The sequence below is a fragment of the Perissodus microlepis genome, chromosome 7 (assembly GCF_051167445.1).
Source record: "Perissodus microlepis isolate ML-2025 ecotype Zambia chromosome 7, ASM5116744v1, whole genome shotgun sequence".
NCBI lineage: Eukaryota > Metazoa > Chordata > Actinopteri > Cichliformes > Cichlidae > Perissodus > Perissodus microlepis.
In genome coordinates this window covers 46,980,945-47,001,527 of record NC_140467.1, presented here as the reverse complement: position 1 = coordinate 47,001,527, position 20,583 = coordinate 46,980,945, and the positions used below count along the sequence as shown (strand labels likewise).

Sequence of the window (20,583 nt, the reverse complement as noted above, 5' to 3'; positions counted from 1 at the left end):
TTGTTTAAAATAATTAGTGGAATTATTCCTAATGATCAAAATATATACTAAAAGATCCATTCCAACTGCATGTTTAAATGATAAGCCTAGTATAAAAGAAAATCTGTTTGAACTGACTAATCAATCACAGCGTTAGTTTGGTCATGACAAAAAGTCATCCTAAGCAAACCTTGGCAAATCTCAGTGCCAGAATACATCAGCGGATGGCTGAGCTGATACCCTTTAATACACACAATTGGAAAATTTCATGTAGTCTGTCTACATTTACTGAACATCTGCAAGTGGTTTTGCAAACCACCCCATCCCAGCTCTCTTCTATGCATGACGTAATCAGTGCCATATCTGTTGTTATTGATGTACTGTTTTGTATGGATTGAAGGGGTTTGGGTGGGCAGTGGGGGAAAACCTTTTTTCTGTTACAGTGTAGACACACTATTAAGCCTAAGCACTATTAAGGCTTAAATGAAGGAGGGTTTTTGTTGGTGTGCTCTGCTGGCAGGCGACCAGGGGCAGCATAACATAACCCTCCTATTGGGCCTCCAGACAGACCTTTCTCCACCTGTATTAAAATAGAAATGTCTTGAAAGGTATGACAAAGGTGAAGAGTGAGTCAGGACATTCTGCCTTTCTTAATCACCACCAACAAACAAATCACAAGAAAGTGTGAAAAGAAAAGAAAAAAGGTATCTTGTGTGTTTAAAAGCCAGTCATACTTGCCTTTAAGCCGTCTGCTTTCTTACTGAGTCATTTTTTAAGTTCAATGAATACATATTGCCAAGAACAATTTATTCATGTGTCCCCTCAAATGATCTTATTTATGAATGGATATTAGTCAAATATATCAAACAGGACCACACAGGACAAAGGGGATGATTTCCCTAAATCCGATTTTTTAAATCTCTCTTTTTCCATTACATATAATCATGAGATCAAATGATTATTTGCTGTAGGGTTTTCAATACTAAAATTATGGCAAGAGCTCACTGTAAATAATAAACATTATAAAATAAAGCATTGTTTTTGTTTATGTACATTTTACATGTTTTGTTATATCATATTATAATAAAATTACTTACTTATTCTCTATCTTTCCTTGTTTTACGTAATCATTCTATTCTTCAGGTGCCGACAACCAAGTTAAATCACGATGGAGCACATAACATGTAAATATAAACACAGGTGGCTGTACCATGTGTCTCAGGCAGGGGTAATTGAGAAAAGTTTGCGCAAACCCCTCTAAAGGAGAAAAAACGATTAATAATGTTGCCCCTATTGGACTCTTTCGACACATTTATTTTCGATATATACTTAGAAAAGCAAATCGACAGCTTTAGCAATCTTTTTTAACAAATTTGAGTGTATAAAACTGAGGTTGGTCCCCGGATGGCTAAGAAGAGTAGAACAATCCACTAGGCAGACAGAGTGGACAGCCCAAACACGTAGTGGCAGCAGACAACTATCAAACAACGTCGTCCTGACAGTTTTTAAACTAACAACCCACCTTCACCGGTAAACAATGTGACCAAGTGAGAAGAGGACCTCGGCGAGGACTGTGAGAGACGCATGACAACCAACTTTGGTTGTTGTGAGACGCACCATGACATCTCAGCCGAGGTAGGCAGACACAGCCGACGCTAGCAGCTACTAGCTGAACGCTAGCTTCCCAGTCCGACCCGTCGGAGTAAGTTAATTAGTTGGATAAGGTCAGCCTGCTCGGTGGCAGCGCTCCGAAGGGTTTATCTGAGGCCAGGTTTAGCTTGAAACTTTGTTGAAATGTTAGAGTTAATTGTTATTTTGTTTACAGGTTAAACTAAAAGCCGTGCAGGGTTTTAGCTCTGTAAGCATTTCGAGGAAGAGGTGGAATCAGCTGGAAACTGCAGGGTCGTGTGAGTTTTAGCAGCTGGGTTAACGGGGCTTGTGTGTTTATAGCAGCTGTTTTGTGTTTTCAGACTGCACATTTTACGTTCATGTTTGGAGAAAACGTACCGCTTAATAACTCACGGATTATCAAACCTCAGCCGTCGTTTCTTAAAAACTTGGATTTAGTTGGAAAACAGCTGGAGTCGGAAGTATGTGGGCGTCCAAGGCTCTTAAAAAAACGCCGTGTATATATGTGTGTGTGAGTGTGACTATATCTGAATACATCTGCCGCGACCAGTTGTGGGTGAGGGGAGGGAGACGAGATAAAAGACACACTATTAAGAAAGAGCTTAATAATAACTGATGATGGAGTGCAAAATGCAGTGAGAGAATGAAAAGGGGTGAGTCTAGAAGAAATGCTCAGTGAATCATGGTAAGCCCCCAGCAGCCTAGGCCTATTGCAGCAAATCTAAGGGAGGGTTCAGGGTCACCCGATTTGCTCAAACTATAAACTTTATCAAAAGGTTAAGTTTTAAACCTAATCTTAAAAGTATTGAGAGACAGGGAGTCTGTCTCCCAAACCCAAACTCAGAGCTGGTTCCACGGAAGAGGGTCCTGAAAGCTGAAGGATCTGCATCCCATTCTACTTTTAAATATCCTGGGAACTACAAGCAAGTAGTCTATGAAAATGTTTGCTATGCCTTCTAAGGATACTGCCCTAGTGAAGCTTTTATAATGTAAGAAAGCACTGGTCCCAGCACAGAACCTGTGGAACGCCTTTTATATGATTCATTTATATGAACAAACTGTTTGATAGATTTGCTTCGAACCACTGCAGCACAGTACCTTTAATACCTGTGTCATGTTCTTATCTGTATAGTAAAATATTGTGGTCTATGGCAGTGAATGCTGCACTGAGGTCTAGCAGGGCAATCATAGAGAGGAGTCCACTGTTGCCACAAGATGATGAAGTGTAAATCCTGACTGCAACTCTTCAAATAAACCATTCCTCTGCAGATGACCATTTAGCTGGGGTTTTTTCCCTTTCAAGAATTTCTGAAATAAGAGGAACATTGTTGAATAGTCTGTAAATTGGCTGAGACAGCTGGGTTAAGTGAGTATTCAGTATCAGGTTGATGGGTTTTGAAATATATCTGCCCTGCTTGGCAGCTCAAGTTCTCCATATGTCCCGAGTCTCTTTATAGAGGTCATTAATCATTTCAAAAGGGCAAGAGAAAGTTGTTCACTAATGTCGCAACTACTGCCTATTTTGTAGAATAATTGATTTATCTAGAAAATAAAAGCCATGGGTTCGTTCTTAAAGACAAAAGTGAAAAGCTAGACTTCTGCAGTGAAGGAATCCTTTGGTTCTGCTGGGGGCACTTCTGTTGGCAACCCCCATGCCAATAGAAGTGATGTGAATGGCTTTTGAATTCACAAATCTCAAACCACTTATAATGACTTTGACGAAGGAATGATTTTTAAAATGGGGAGATCTGTCGGTGACATCTTCCAATTACTTGATTTGTCTCACCAAAATTAAAAAATGAATATAAAATCAATCTAAGAAATATATAAACATGAGTAGTAATCCTCTTCCCACATTTTTAGACAATACAGTAAGAAATAAGTAATCATTTTTTATCCTTTATTTATTTACCCTTTTTTTTTTTTCAACCCCTCAGTTGTAAAAGGCTGATAAGGTATTGTTATCACACTGCTGGATGGGAGGGCAGGGGGCGGGGACCCTAAGTTTGTAAATGCAATAGGACCATACAAGAGCTCCAAATTCATACCATAGGTCTATCTACTAAAAATCTCAGACAAGTTTGAGTCTCGGTGATCTTGACATCTAAACTTGAGGTCAAGATGACTTTTTCTGAGAACCTTGTGAATGCTGTAAATCTAGAATTAGGCAAAAGTGCTTCAAAGGCAAAGCAGTGTGGTCAGTCATGGCACTGACTGCCAGCCATTTTCAACAAAGTTTCAAGATGTAATTTTACCTCATACTACCTTTGGAAACTTGAGTATCTTTGCCATAGAGGTGGTTCTGCATTCTCTTAAATTTGAGACAGATTAGAAGTATGCGTAACATTTGACAGGATAACTTGATAAAACTGAGTCGCTTTCTAGGTTGGATTGTTGTCTTTCTATATTTATCTGATTTGAGCACTCAGATTTTGTGACCACTGTCTCAAATTGCTTTGAATTTGTGTTACCACTGACACTGCAAGATCTTTCATCGAACTGTGTGCGTGCGTGTGTGTACTGTAGGTGGAATTTGCGTCCTTTTGCCGTTTCAGTATCGGTACTGCTTTCTTGTGGGTAATTATGCAAGGTTGTTATTTTGCTGTTTTGTCCTGCAGTCACCTAGTTTGTGGTATTTTGTCTTCTGTGACTGGCATTTGTATGCTAGAGCTTTCTCATTCTTCTGTCTCCCAAATTCAAAGGAGTCAGCCAGCCTCAAAGTAGTTGACATGATCCCACAGAGTGTTATCTGTATTTTATTTATTTATTTATTTTTTTTCTTTGAACCCCTCCACCCCCCTTGCTGTCAGTATGCTAAGGGACACGTCAAGTTCAGTCACTGCTAAACAGCCCTGGTCCCTCACATCTCTTATTTTCTGCCAGCTGGCTCCCTAGTTAGGTCTTTGTTGTTGTGGCCTTCGGCGTCATTCAGCTGCCTGAGTGTCTACTCCCACAGTCTGACAGACTCCAAAACCCCTGTCTTGGACTGAAGACACTGGACATATAAACCTGGACATCGCAGTGTGGAGGGTGGACAGTGGTGCTGTCCTTGCTCCTGTCGCCTCATAACGAGGAGGTTTAGGGTTCAAACCTGCTTGCTGGCTGCAGTCTTTCTGTGTGGAGTCTGCATTCCCCCACCATGTTAGTTGAACTTGTGATTCTAAATCAGCTATAGGCTTGGAATATGCCAATTTATCTCTTCTGTGTTAGCACTGTGACCTGTCTCAGGTGTAACCCACCTGTCACCTTTTGACTGATGGAATATTCTAACTACATTCTCAAATCTAAGCTGGATTAGCAGAAAAGAAAGTGTATAAAAAGACAGTTAATAGAATCTTTTTAATGGTAATTTTTATTGTAGATGTGCTATCAATAAAAATTAAATTCAAGTCTGTGGAAAACAGGCTCTGTTGTCTTTGATTATTCGGTATTTAACATTTCTGTATGCCTTTTACTTTCTATAAGATACTTGGGTTGTTTCACTTGTGCATCGTTGTTATCACCATATACAATCTTCAGAACAAAAGCTTTCATGACTGTTTTGAAAGACTAGCCTGTAATTTTAATATAATCAGCTGTATTGTTTACCCCTTACTGTTTTTGAGGAAGAGCCTGTTACTGGTTTGAGCTTTCAGAGGCGTTTGGCCTTATGCATTTGGCTTAGTCCCAAATTTTTGCTGCTCCACTTGTTGCCATGGAGGCATTCCACTGGGGCCGCTCTCAGCGAGGACGATAACACGGTTTTGGGAAGAAAACAGAAATTTCAAAAGGTGCATTAAATGCTTAGTTTGCGTGAGTATATCCAAAGTATGTAGCATGTATTGATTTCCCTCGGAAATGCTTCCATTACATTGTTTTTCTACAGTATAATTATTATTGTAAACAAGCTTTCTGCCAGTGACAGAATATCCGGACTATTAGTTATAATCATCTATTTTATGTCTGAAGAGCTGCATGTTATCTTTGGGGACTAGAAAGAACAGATGTGAATGTTTTTGGTGAATCCTCAGGGCACCTGTGAGTCCAATTACAAATGTCTGTTGATATGACGGATGGCACCTTCTCCCATTAGACCTTGTTGCTCTGCCTCTGGGGTAAATAAGAGTATGATATGATGCCCTAAAATTGTAGTCACTAAATTTTAGGATCTCTTAAGGCAAACCCAGTTTCAGCAATAATGTCAGAAAACAAATAAGGGCTGCATTACAGTCTTAAACCATTTAGTTAACCATGTCTCCATAGTTTGATGGTAAGCTTTCCATTTTATTGTCAATCTCTGTGTCTGGCTATTTTGTTAAGCTGGTATTCTTGTAAAAGCAGTTCAGTTAACATCTGTCTTTCTTTGTAATCCTCTGCAGTGCACACGATGGAGAGAGGCACCTCCTTCGCCTCCGAGCATGGCAACAGAGGGTCCAAGAAGCCAGCCAAACCCAAGAACCTAAGCCTGAGAATGTACCCCTTTTTGGGGAGCCATACAAGGTAAAACATGCACCTGTAGGTTTTAATTCTTGTGGTTATGTATAGCAAGGTTTTCTTTTTGTGTGTGAGGGTTTTTTGGTTTTTTTTTGTTTTGGTTTTTTTTTATGTTAATGACTGCAACAGAGTGACATTGTGACAGTATGTGCAGAACAGGTTTAGGCAGTTTTTACGTCATGAATACAATATCTGGTGTATTTGATATGCATTTAAAGAGTCCTGCCAGATATTCCTTCTTTAGTCTTTGCATCCCAGTCTTTACCACTTTCATTGCTGTCTTTAAATCTATTCAGTCTCCTGGAAAGTGAACATTACTGATCATGCTAACTCACTATAAAGAGGATTTAAAAGAGTTTTTTTCCATTGCCTTATTTTTAATTCATGGCTAATTGTAGCAACTTTTAGAAAACTATTGAATAAGAATAAAGTTTTGTTTTGTTTTTTGGTTGTTGTTTTTTTTTTTCCGAATATGAAAAGAGAAGGACTGTATGTAGCCTGAGAGATAAAAGCCAAGGCCTTGTGGTCAGCTTTTTATTTATTTATTTTTATTCAAAATACTCCCTCTCCTGTGTGGCTGAAGACTTTTTTTTGAATATCTATTTGTTAATTTCCCTTTATTGGTTTGTATGTATTTGGGTGTGAGCACCTATGCAGCTTTTCTTAGTCCATTTTAGAGGATATCATATGCCAGGACTTTGGTGCCTGAGGGGTTTTGTGTTTGCTAGAACACAAAACCCCTCACTCTGTCACACTCAGCTGTGTGTGGATTATGTTTGTGAACTAGACACAACCAGACAGACTTTGAGTTTGGGGCAGTTATGTTTGGAAAAATGCTTTATAGGCTGAATATCGGCCTTCTATTAACATGTTGATCCTTTTTGTAGACAAACAAAGGAGATGAACTTTCCAATCGAATCCAGAGGATGCTGGGCAATTATGAAGATGTGGATACTCCCTCACCACTTTCCATTGAGACGATACCCACTCCCACTTATGCAAACCTCTCACAGTCGGATCAGGGTCAGTTAAACACAGATAAATCAACCAAACCTCCAATTCAGAACCAGGTCCTTTCCATGTCCACACAAAGCCAGAAGGAGCCTTCTAGTAACTCCTTGCACCCCATGAGAGGAGTTACTACCACTTCCCCGACTCACCATGGACATTCATCCACTTTCTCAAAGCCACCTTTAAACCACAGTCAGGGCAGTCAGCTTAACCACTCAGCACATCATCAACAACAACAAAAGAAGAACGAAGTCTTCTCAGACCTCAGGGACCGTGCCAGTCTTTACCACGAAATGTCTGATCAGTCTGACGATGTTAAGCCGCTACCCTTCCTACATTCCAGTGACCATAATCACATGGACACGGACACTAAGGACACTGTTGATGAATATCAAGGGTCCACAGACCATGCCTCTGAGTCTTCCAGCAATGTAGATGTTTCCACATTGAAAATTAAACAATCCCCTAAGGATGTATCACTGCCTGAAGCTAACAAAACTAACGCACTACCCTCCCAGACTTTTCCTCTCCTGTTGTCATCTAAGCAGCCCAGTGTGGTCATGACCCAGAAGCCAACAGCATACGTGCGGCCCATGGATGGGCAGGACCAGTTGGTCACAGAGTCACCTGAGCTAAAGCCTTCACCAGAACCATATGCACCACTGCCAGAGTTGATAGGCAAGTCTGACCTGGGTAAAACAAAGAAAGCGCCACAATTTTTGGAGGTGAGTTAATTGTCTTAGATATTACAGCTTAGCAACTGTGAAATGTGCAGTTTTTGTTTTTTTTTGTTTTTTTTTTTGAGTAAAATAACAATGACAAAGTACTTTAATTTATTTGAAAAAACATAAATGAAATGCATTTATAGCACTTTATCCAATTTTGCCTCCTATACTCTTGTTACTAACTGCTAACAGTGGGCTACCATGTTGCTAGCCCAACTGTCAAAACTTTGTTGGGGTTAAGGGTTAACAACACTCTCTCTTCCAGAACAACAATGCCTAAACAAGTTGATGATGGTGCTATGATAAATGCACTTTTCGGGATGCATTATAAATAATAAATAGGTTTGAGTGTATCGAGCCAGGCGAAAGTTAACTTGGCATAGATGCCACACAGCCAGTAAAAGTTAAGCTTGTTTTTTTTTTGCCTTATCACTTGTACCTGTGTAAAGCAAACAAGATGAAACCTACCAGTTAGCGATAGAAAGAACAAGGTTATTTGTTTTTCACTCTCAATGCCAAGCTAAGATTTCTAGTTCATTCATTCATCATCAAGTGGTAATGTTGCCAGAAAACAAATGTCAAAGTATTAATTTAAAAGAAAAGTCAGAAATGGTAGTAAAAGATGAAAGAAAAAAAAGTCTTACCATTTCAAGGTTAGCTACTGCCACTTAAAGCCATTCATTCTGTCAAGCTTGTGATATTAAGCCCACAACAGTCCAGAGCTGGAGGGAATTTGGTTTTGTTAGTAATGTGCATTATTACAAATACAGTTGTATTACTGGCAAATTATCTTTAATGTCTCCACAATTTGCGGTGATTCTACTTGATTGTTCACTACGTTGAAAACATCTTGTTCTTTTTTTTGTTTGTTTTTTGTTTTTTTGAGAATTTGGCAGAACTCCAGCTGAACTCTATTCATCTGTTCTCTATCACATGCACAAACATACACCCAACCCTTGCACCTGCACTGCTCCGCACCTCCCCCTTACCCTCCTGCAGCAGCAAATCTGTGTGAATAAGCTGCTGTATTTGCTGCTGGGACAAATCCAGTGCAAGATAGCTTCGCAGTGACTCACTTGATTTCTTACTAACGCCTCATCTGCATATGGCTATAGATGTCTTATGAACTGTTCTGTTGTTAGAAACACAATGTAATCACGGTTTCGTTTTACAATCGGATGAGTTCTACATTATTTATCACAAGAGTATGGAAACTCCTGAAAACAATTCAGCGTCTTGAAAGTTTACTGTGTAAATATTACATAATGTCTTTTGAGTACGTGCTCATGTCTTTCTCAGGTGGACAGTATGATGTTGCAAGCAGTCTGTGTTTTGTGACCTCAGCTGGCTCTGATAAATTCACCCCTAGGCTCAGCAGAACAATAAATGAGCTTTGTCACCAACTTGCATAACTGCTCTGGGGCCCATTCAGTCTGACCTTATCTCAAACACTATCCATTCAGAAGGAAAAACTGGGAGAGACTCCTGAAAACAAACAGAAATGTAGCATGTGGACTTATGTGTTTGTAGTATTTATCTAATGTAGCTGCCTGATATCGAGTATTGACAGTTGTTTCTTATTTTGAATGTTTAATCAGAAACACACACGTCAACCCACTGTTTAGTCAAATGTCATACATACGAAATACGATTTTCCACCCTCTTATGCAGAAGTCTTTCTGTATCTAGCACAGGGATGAAATTCTTTTTTTCTTATTATCTTATAACAATATTAATTCCTATTACTTTTGAAAACTATACAATTTTCAGTGCTGATGAGGGACAGCTATTGCATTATCGCTGTCTCTTGGCTATAAATTTTGGAGTTAATGATGTGAGATGTTGAAGACAGATTTGCTGATCTTTATTTTGTTTAAAGATCTTTGGGTACTTTCAGAAATGAATAAGTTTTGTTTTTCTCCGTAGACAAAGACAGATGAAGCTCAATGTGTGGAGGACATCTTAAGGGTAAAAATACCTGCTTGCGTTCTTATTTTCAATTCAAAGGCAAAGGATGAAATTAACAAACGTGTTGGGACTCCAGTGAGAGTGTATGCAGCATGCACTACACGTACAATAAATATCCCTTTTGTTTTTTCTCTCTATAGGAAATGGCTCATGCTTGGCCACCTCTCCTAAAAACTATACACACACCAAGCACAGATGAGCCCCCCAAGTCCCCTTTCCTAGCCAAGGTGAAAAATCTGATTTTATGTTTCCTTGTCTATATAAGTGCAGGGGTCTTGGTTGCCTCATTATTTCCTTCTGTCAAACTTGAAATTATTGAGCAGAGGTCAGTCACTGTAGGAGACAGAATAAATCTTAATTCTTCTAAGGTGCTATGAAGTATTTTGTATCTTATAGTCTTCAATGAAGTCCAGATTGGCCAAGTTATTTTCTTTTAAACTATAGTCATGCAAAAGCCCCCTCAAATTTTGACAAATTCACATCAAGTACTGTGGTGTGACTGAGTCACACACTGGCAATAAGTCCATGTAGCTGTGCAGTGGCCTTAGACATTAGGAGATAATTTACACATCACTTTTATGCTTCCCCAAGGATGGATATTTTTGTCTTTCACTAGTGTCAGCCATAGGTCAACTTCTCAGTTACACAAGTCAAGTTAGATTACATCTGTGATTAAATTAGCTTTGCTTTTATGTTTCTCAGAATAATCTTTTCATGACCTCTAAAATCAGCACAAAAAAAGCTTTAAAAGCTGTAACATAGGTCTTGTTGCTAAAGCGTTTATCAGTTGAGCCTAAACGTGGGCATAAATGTGCAGATATAGATCAAGTATGACCTTGACTAACACTAGCATGTTTCTTTATCTGTCTTTACAGGAAGCAAAGCATGCCTCTTCATGTCCAGGACAGAGTGAGTGAAGCGAAGAAGTATTCAGTCATAGATCAAGCAACCTTAGTTAGAAATGCTGTACTCTATACTATCTTGAAAAATCTGCAGTGAATGCAAACCAGGTGCTAGTCTGTTATGTTTGTGGTTGATGGTGGTAGCAGGCGGCTCTGTCGTGTGATCTATTAAACAGGCTCTACAGGTTCTGTTCTGTGGCCACAGATCTGAGAAACCACCCACAGTTTTATTTCATCTTATCTAAATGAGAGAAGTAGTGAATGGTGTTTTACCTCTTAGTTTCCACTTAGTATTGTTTTCACTATGACGCCTTTCATTTAAGCAACAGCACTGACACAGCTCTGACCTATCAAGGCATGGATGGAGGACCTGTGAGGGTCTACTATTGTGTCTGGCACTTGAACATTGGCATCAAGTCCCTTGGGGTCCTGTGGTTTGTGAGGTTGCTCAGTTAGATTGAGATCTGGAGAGTTTGATGACTGCATCATTGCCTTGCACCCTTTGTAATGTTCCTAAAGCTGTTTCTGAGCTGTTTTACAGTATAGTCTGGCATATGGTAATGCAGGAGTAGGCTCCTGCCTGGAGAGTGCCATGTGCATGTACACCCTGCTTTGGATAGTTTGTAGATGTCAGTGTATAAATGCTTAAATGGTAGGAATCCCAGGACAACAGAGCATGATCAGTATCATTTATGTAACATTTCTGGATATCAGTGGATTTTTCCATCAACTTTTTTACATGAAATTAATTAAGTACAACTCTGGTGCTCTCTCAAAGATGGAAAAATGTTCTATAGGGAAAGTGAGTGGAGGCAGTGTATTAAGTCTTCCTTTAGCTAGACATATTGGTTAAATGTCACCAACTTTCAGGTCCTACTGGCAAAGGCGGATATGCAGTTACTCAATAACTCCCAGTGACTGCCAGCTGTTGAAGTACCTGCCATCAAATATGGGGGGGTGCCGTGTTTTACCAACACAAGTTAAAAGTACACACATCCCAAAGATCCATATAGTGCGTGAATTCCATGATATGAGACATAACCTTTAAAATCCAAACTCTGCCAGTAGATTTCAATGCAAAGGCGTAAAACCACTTTAAACTTCCGTTGTTTATTTTGTTGTACTAATTCTTGTTTACTTTTTCCAGGAAACCATGACTCCTCACCTCCTGAGTCATCTCATCCCAGCCAACAGATGTCCTCATCGTAAGTGCCGTGGCAGTTAGCTGAAATGTGAATTGCCAGCCAAAGAACCATGCTAAACTCGAAAGGAAATCACTGGGTTTCTGCTATTTACTGAATTATTTTTCTAAACAGACTTCACTTGCATCACTCCATATTTAAGTAGTACTATTTAATTTAAAACCCAAGTGTATCAGCATTATTATTATCAGCATTATTATTATTATTATTATTACAAAGGAAAAAAGAAGCAGCAAACAAAAATTGTTAATTGCTGAAGTGGTTTATTGTCAAAAAAGTAGCAGATTAATTTAAACAACTAATGATTTAATTCAGTCTTTGTGGCTTTAAATTTATTTTAAAACAGTGCACTTATCGAATTGTTTCTCTCATCAATTTTTTTTTCTGGTACATATTTGCCGAATGTATTACTACTAGAGAAAAACTGTGAATATTGATCCGGTGTTTGTGTGTTTTTGATGAAGTTCATTTGAAGGGGCACATTTCAGCGGGGTAGAGTCTATGAGCTCCAGTGAATCGGAGAGTAGCTTGGGATCAGATTCGGAGAGTGAAAACTCTACTGTGGAGCCACCTCAGCCTCCAGCTGGCACCTCAGTTAAAACTGCGGTAACCGTTCACTTTTATATGTACATGTACAGAATCTTTATGTTCGTCATTTTCTGAAATCAACTTGTGTTTGCAGGCTGACGCCCCAGCAGTGAGCCATGAGGACTGGCAGTTGGGAAACTGGATCAGGTCCAGCCAACCAAATTCTGGCAGTGAAAGTCAAAGCGCGGTACTTGTTTCTGAGAACGCCTCTCATAAAGAACAACAGTTCACTCAAGACTTCAAACACTCCAGCGTTCAAGTGGTTGACTCTACTGGGGAGTCTCAGCCTCAGCTTTCTTCTCACCACACAGACGGCACCGCCATTTCTCAGCAAAGCAGTGAAAGCTCTCAGGACAACTGTTGTCTGCAAAGTCGCCAAAAATCTCTCTCTGCTAATGTGAACAGCTCAAAGAAATTCTCAAAATCAGTGAAAGGAGGTTGTCCAGACCGCACTGATGCAGCAACCCCTGTGAAATGTGAGGAAGCGGTAACAGCTCAAACAAAATACCCGTGTTTCACAGATAGACCCAAGGTAAAGACGAAAGTAGGACACTGCAAAAAAAGTAAGGAAGGCAGTAATGGTAAAAGAGACATTAAAAGGACTAAACTCAGTTCACAGCATTTTCCTAACTCCTGCCCTGCCCAAAGCCCTGTTCAGCCTGCCCCACCAGTCAGCATCAGTTGTAGCAAATCCAACGCAGAGACCATCTGCCAGACGGGCACCAAGATGCCTCACAAAACGACCCACAAGCACTTAGAGAAGCCTGGGCGTATTGCCAAGGCTTCTCTGGACCTCGAGAGGACTCCCAGATCCCTAATGGTGAAGATAGAGCTAAGTCTGCTCTCAAGAGTGCCCCAGACCTCTGGCATTCACCAAGGAATTCCCAGCACTGCAAAACAATCTGCACCGGTCACGGATCTAGATAAAGTAGGCGGTGGTACTTCTGCAACACACGGCCACACTAAAACCAGCAGGAAGAGTAAACCACAAAATGTGAGAAGCATGAGGTTTGGTGCTGTTCTAGTAAACATACATGTGCACGGAAAGTTTTTATTTTATTGCCTGGTTTGTCCTCTTCTCTAGGCTGAGGTAGACAACAAAGGTCTTCCCAGGAAGAAACAGAAGCTGGAAAACAAGAACGCTTCATTGACAAAAGTTTCTGTGAAACTGAAGTAGGTCCCCTAAATTGGTCAGATCTTTATCATTTAACCATCTTACACTGTGTACCTTGAACCGTCCTCAATGATCTTGTCACCTGTAGATGTTCAAGCAGTCTAGCAGAGGCCCAGCAGCGGAAGAAGGCCAAGAAAGATTGTCAGCACCCTGAACCATCTGAAGATGCTGCTAAAAAGTCAAAGCTTCACAAGAGCCAGGTGAAAACACAAGAATCGAGTAAGAAAACAGAAAAGAAAAAGGCGTCTCATAAACACAAGAAGAGCAATGGAAAATCCACAGAGCACCCAAAGTCTGAAACGGTAATTATCCTTCTTTTCCTTTAACCAGTAATTTGATTAAGTGATTTGTAATTTAATCAGAAAACTTGGCTCTTAGTAAGCAGAATTCAAATTTTAACCAAGATGTGCCCTGCAATCCTAGAATAAGTCCCCAAAGGTCAGCTTTGCTGTAACATCATCTTCACAGCCCCTCAGCGAAGCTGTGGCTAACAGATCCTTGCTCAAATTTGAAGAGAGGTAAGATTAATTGCTTGTAATGTCAGCTAATATCCTGCTTATGCATTTTTGGTGCTCCTCTAACACTAGTACTTTATCTCACAGACAACATCCAGTGAAGCATTACATAAAAGAGGCCAAAAGACTGAAGCATAAAGCAGATGCAGAGGTAGGTTTTCTTTAACTTGATTTTCTAAAGTTTTATCCAGTTCAGAGTCATACAACTAACTAATGACCAATATGTACATGTTTCTTTCTCTGTAGTCGGATAAGCTCAGTAAAGCTTTCAACTACCTTGATGCTGCCATGTTCTTTGTTGAGAGTGGCATTGCCATGGAAAAAGATCCACAGACGTTGTTGTCTTCCTACACAATGTTTGCAGAGACTGTGGAACTCCTCAAGTAAGAAACTGCATGTACCAGAGCTTGTTTGCACTATTATAACTTTTGTTGGTATAATGGCAAAGCTACAGAGTAAAAGTGCTCCAGGTTTTGGATACATTTAACAGTTCTGATAAGTTTATTCTGAAATGTTAACATTTTAAATGAAGCCCGTCTGATATAGGAATTTTACGACCGATACCATTTTTTTGTTTGTTTTTTATTAATGATGATATTCCACTACAGATTTCTGTAACATTTATTCTCTACCTATCTGCTTGGATCACCTGGTTGTTGTTTTTTGTAGGGTTTGAACGAAGCTGCAACACACGGTCCTGTTGTGGGCAAACTATGTACCAATGTAACAGTGTAACTCTTTTTAAAAATTAGATTTATCCACTGTTATAATCAGCTACATAAAACATAGATAAATGACTGATATCAGCCAGTAATGTGAGATCACAAGTAAGTTGGACTCTAAATACTTTCAAAGTAAATAATTTTTTATGTGATGCAGAAGCAGTCTATCATAATGTGATATAAAATTGTAATGTTCCAATGAGAGCCTTATAGAAAAACAATAGCATCTTATAACGCTGTTTTAGCTGGCACAGTAAAAATTGCCTGTAATAAGCCTGACACCAGGATAGATTCATGAGTGAATTAATAGTGCAAGCAGACGCATGCCTGTAAATCATGTCGCCAAGTACAGAGCAGGGAAAATGTGCCTTTTAACTTTCAAGACACTCAAGCAAGTAATTTATATTTCTCTAGAAGAAGACAAACATTTGTCACAGTGTATCTATGGTATTTGTATTTTGGTTCTGAGTTTGATCCATGACTTGATCTGATTTTCTAATTTCACAGGTTTGTGCTGAAACTTAAAAACTCAGTGGACCTTTCTGCTCCACCCCCAGAGAAAGACTTTCTAGTTTTATGGTAAGGTTTAAATCATGATTAATGTGCTGTTTTCTCCATTTATTACAATGTCTGAGACCCTATTAACCTGTGAAGGTTTGTCTTGATGCCTCCTCATGTAACGTTAGTTCAGGAAGTTAGGCTGTATCACTGGAAACTGACTGATATGTAGCAGCATAAAGTTCTTATTAAACAATTCCTCACATGTCTAAATATGTTGTCAAAGAAAGCGTAAGCAAATAGAAATAAGAAATTAGGAGTTGTAGAATAGATGGATAATATTCACTATTCTGTTGTTTGTTTGTAGTCATGTGACCTATAAGTAACAGTCATGTGTGTCCTGTAGTTTGAAGTGCCAGTCTCTCCTGCAAATGGCCATGTTTCGACCCAAACACAAAGCTGCACTAAAGTATTCAAAGACCCTCACTGAACACTTCAGTGTAAGTATTTAAAGGAGATGGCTTGTAATGGCAGATTGCCTTATTACTTGTAGAAAATGGCATTGATGTATGAGCACAGGAGCTGGTCAATATTTGTTTTGCTGATTAAATTTCTCTTACAGAGCTCTGCTCAGGCAACACACAATCCTCAAACATCTAGGCAAGTCATTTTCTTTCTATATTACAGTAACGGGTACATTGCTCTCAACTGTGTAAAGACATTCTGTACTTGTATTTTTTATTTTTTTTAACAATTCTCCTTTAGAGTGGGAGACAACCTGTCCACCTGCCTGCCATCTCCAGCCACCACCTCAGGTCCTAGCTCTAACCACAGTGCCAGTGGGTTGGTTGTGGGCAGTACAGTGGCAGTTCCTCAAGCCATTGAACAAATGACTTTCACCTATGTCAACATCACATCATTGTTTTTGAGTGCTCATGACATCTGGGAGCAGGCAGAAGAGTTGGCACTTAAAGGCAGCGGTAAGAACAAAGGAAAAGAGACCAAAGGTTAAAACGACCTGGAAAGCACAGTGAATGTTTGTAGTGTGGAGGGACTTAAAGGCATTGGTTGTGCTTTTCTAACCACACAGGACACTTTAATTATTGTGCTTTAATAATGATGCAAATAGTCACTTGTCGGATGTTCTTAAGCAATTAATCTGTTGATTTTAAAAACTCCACTAGGTTTACAAGAAACATTTTATCAATCATAATGCGCCATCACCAAAAGCAAAGGATGCAAAGTTTGTCAGCCAGTAAAATTTAGTTGTGTGCAGCTGCAGTGAGAAGGGTTTTCCCCTCATAGCTGGCATCTGCTTGACAAGGATTTAGGACAAACCAAAAATTGTGTATTTTTTATTTGCAGTTTATGCATAGGAAATTGTGTGCGAAACTAAGGTAATATTGAGAGAAACTGCAAAGTAAAGATGACAAACTAAGGAAATATTGAAAGATCCAGTTGCTTTGCTGTTCCTGTGGGCAGCTGACATTCTCGGTATGCATCACTGACTAACTTGTACCGTACTACATCACATTTATTAAAAAAACAAACAAACAAAAAACGAATTAACAAATTAAAATTGTTTGACTGACTTGTTTTTGGCAGCACGGTGGTTAGCACTGTTGCCGCACAGCAAGAAGGTCCTGAGTTCAATTCCACCATCAGGCCGGGGTCTTTCTGTGTGGAGTTTGCATGTTCTCCCCGTGTTTGCGTGGGTTCCCTCTGGGTACTCCGGCTTCCTCCCACTGTCCAAAGACATGCAGCTTGTGGGGATAGGTTAATTGGATAATCCAAATTGCCACTGGGTGTGAGTGAATGTGAGTGCGAATGGTTGTCTGTCCCTGTGTGTTGGCCCTGCGACAGACTGGCGACCTGTCCAGGGTGTACCCTCCTCTCGCCCTATGACAGCTGGGATAGGCTTCAGCGCCCCCCGCGACCCTGAAAAGGATAAGCGGAAGCGAATGGATGTTTTTGTTTGTGGAGCTTTACCATGCTTTTGTTTCCATGTGTTTCAGGTATGTTGGCAGAGCTGGACACTGTTATGGGGCCCTTAAACCTGTCTTCAGATATGACCTCCATGGTCCGCTACACAAGACAAGGTGTTTACTGGCTGAGGCTGGACAGCCAAAAGGTATGACACTGAAGGCCTGTGAACCTTCAAGCTGCCTCTCACTGCCTTAAATTCACGTTGGTATGTTTACCCTGATCACAACCTCAGCTTACCCTCAGGCTTGTGCCATTTTTGGCATGGACATTGACTAATCTCGTCAACAGTATCGATGCGGATGCATGCTCTAAAGGCTAGATTTTGGATCCCCCATCAAGAAGACAACACACTGATGCTCTTGTTCTTCCTGTCGCCTTGGTTTCCTGACACTTTAAAAAACATGGACTTATGCTGAAAACCACACCTTCAGATGATGTCAGAAAATACTTACAAATCGGGGCTTAGTGACATTTGAATGAAAGCACATCAGATATTTTTGAAAATGGCCTTTGGTCCTACTTTGCTGATAAACACAGTTGTGGTGGAAGTACTCACAAAGGTGTTACTTTTTTATGCTGATTATACCAACTTTTGTTATTGATGTCAGGAAACGCAGCACTTAAATGATCTCAACTTTTCCTGGTTGATTTTATTTCATATGTTTCATTCTGAAAGTTAAACTTAGGCTTTTGTATTTTGAATTTTTTTTTTTTTTCTGCTTAAGACAATGAAGTGTGTTGCAGAAGTGCCAGATGGTTACATTAAATTGGCATTTAATTTATTCATTTTAAATTCTCCATATTGGAATCTGTTTTCTGTTGTTTCAAATTGGCTTTTTCAGATTGACAGCACTATGGTTGTACAGAGACACAGTGCAGGTGCAATAAGAAGGCTAAATGATGAGCACATGCATTAATCACAATCAGATGAATGAAGGTATGTTGGGGTACAACTAACATATGAACAAAGGTGAGAGGCAGAGTTGGAAAAACCTTTATTTCAGAGGGGCTGTATCTGCACAGGCATTTTCAGAAGCCATTGTGTATCAGGTGCAAGTGTAGTCTTGTTGATTTCAAGCTATAAACATTTCATTTTGTGTCTTACCTTTCTGCTCCTGTGAGGAATGCTGTTTTTGTGTGAATGATGATTGGGAAGTACCTGACTCACTGGTGAATCATGTTTAATGGTTTTTGGAATAATGGTGAAGTTGTGGTACAGGGTGATCTGGCTGCAGTACCGTTTAATTGTAGTGCCTAATTTGTTAGACCAAAGCAGACTTCATTTTATTCCTGTCATCAAGTCAAAGAAGATTGCACTTTTGGCCTCCTCCTCGTGGAAACTATAGCGTTCAAGTGTCAAATAAAAGCAACGCACACGTTGAGAGTTTCTGGTCCCTGTGATCATTCCTGCTGTCCATGCTGGCTGTGAAAAGGTACACAATTCACAGTGCTCTTCTTGTGTAACCAAATTCTTGCTTGTGTCTCTACAGACGTACTGTAGTTGCACATGGTTGGCACAGACAACCAGGTATGAAAATCTCTTGCAACCTGATCTCATCTCAATTTGTGCATTTATGAGGTGCAGCTGGCCAAACATGGTACATCCTCAGGACAAAGGAAGCACAGTGCTACTGTTATACCACTGCTAATGCCTAAAGCTTTTGTTGAGCTTGCTTAAAAGAACAGGAAGGTAGAGTCAGGTGACCTGGCTGAAATCGGCCATTACAAGCCAATATGGTCAGATTCAGTGGACACGTCACTGCTTTTAACTTGTATTTTTCCTTATATGCTCTTGATGCAGATCAAATGTAAACACAGGTCACTGGATCTGCTTCCAGAGATGCAGCTGAACAGAAAAAGGGAATTTTGAATAAAAAGATCAGATTGAGTTCGGCTTGCAAAAGCATTTTTATGCAAAATGAGGACTGTGGATTTTGTCCCCTAACACTTTCATTTTTATTGCTTCATGAACAGAAGGAAACATTTCAATATCCAGTGATCATTTCCATGCATGCAAAATGTGAACCTGGCCTTTAACCAAAGGCGTGTCTTCAAGTCCTTGTGTAAACAAAAGAAAAGGGTCTTTCTTTGGCTGTGATGGTGGTGTAGTGGTTCACTTTGAGCCTGTTTGTCAGTCTGTGTTGCCTTTAAACTAGATTGTTGTAGTCATTAACAAAGGTGATGCTATTTAATGTTTCCTTCAGTTTTTGCACCAGTAAGCTTGATCTGTGTTCCCACACTTTGGTTGGCAAACTTTAACTTAATCAGTGGGAAACTATGGCTTACTAATGAGAGTTTTGAGTATTTTGTACTTAATTTCAGCACATTATTGTGCAGAAGGGCTGTTTCCAAGACCAACGTGACTGTGTTAGTCGTTATTGTTTACTCCAAGTTTGGCTCTCAGCAATACAGTTTGGGTTGGTAACATTGGTAACACAAGTTTTATTTGGGGGTTTTTTCCTACACAGGGAGGGGGATACAGAAATGATCAGTGAGTAATTATTGAAGCAGAAAAAGAAACTTTGGTTTAGTCTAGTGCCATATGTGCCACTGGGTTTTGGAAGTTTCACTTTTTAAATTGGTCGTTTCGGTGTAGTTACAAGATTTAAATAAGGGCTGAAAAACGATCAAAGTATTCTGAATTTTATTTTCTCATAAATAAAATTATTATTCTTTGTAAGTAAGGACCACTGGTGCCATGGAATGTGGGATTACATTTTATGTACAGATCCTCAGCAGTTTCTTACCTTGGATGCCTCCATGAATGGAAACTGCAAAATTTGTCATTCAGGATTTATAAATTGTGCAACTTTATCAGTTTTCTGAATTCCTGGGTTCTTGTAGTTTCTCATCTGTGGCTTTATTCTCATTATCTTTGGTTGTTGGTGCTTCATTTATGAGTTGCTCCACAACAGATTTGTCCAAATAATTATTTACTGGAAACATGTCTAAAAAGGGTTTTTGAAGGATGTTTGTTTTTCATTTTGTAAAATATGTTTAAAAAAAAAATAAAATAAAATGTTTGTGTTGCAGTGTACGGACATGAATAAACACTGGAAATGAAAACACGGTTGTTTATGTTTTATTTTTAAAAAAAAAAAAAGAATAATTTGGCACTTTGCTATAAAATCTGCAAAACAGCAACTGGCTATATATCGACATCATTACTGCTGCATGTGGAAAAATGGGGAAATGTTATCTCACTATATTT

At 39.5% G+C, this 20,583-nt stretch overlaps 1 protein-coding gene across 1 annotated transcript; it reads left to right on the top strand.

The window, feature by feature from the left end:
• The first annotated feature begins 1,201 nt into the window (after positions 1-1,201).
• aff1 (AF4/FMR2 family, member 1) lies at positions 1,202-20,520 on the top strand. The gene is made up of 19 exons (XM_084935479.1): positions 1,202-1,614; positions 5,967-6,087; positions 6,969-7,817; positions 9,744-9,785; positions 9,926-10,012; positions 10,661-10,694; positions 11,835-11,892; positions 12,354-12,495; positions 12,572-13,471; positions 13,562-13,650; positions 13,740-13,953; positions 14,075-14,169; positions 14,254-14,317; positions 14,413-14,549; positions 15,396-15,467; positions 15,793-15,886; positions 16,009-16,046; positions 16,152-16,366; positions 17,402-20,520. Exons 1-19 carry the CDS (start codon positions 1,598-1,600, stop codon positions 17,521-17,523), a joined length of 3,390 nt encoding a protein of 1,129 aa, XP_084791605.1. The 5' UTR covers positions 1,202-1,597; the 3' UTR covers positions 17,524-20,520.
• Positions 20,521-20,583: the final 63 nt, after the last annotated feature.

Excerpts from the sequence above, each read along its gene's own strand:
- aff1 (XM_084935479.1), top strand. Across the intron at positions 12,496-12,571 it reads GCACCTCAGTTAAAACTGCG|GCTGACGCCCCAGCAGTGAG; the intron begins GTAACCGTTCAC and ends TTGTGTTTGCAG. Across the intron at positions 13,651-13,739 it reads AAAGTTTCTGTGAAACTGAA|ATGTTCAAGCAGTCTAGCAG; the intron begins GTAGGTCCCCTA and ends TGTCACCTGTAG.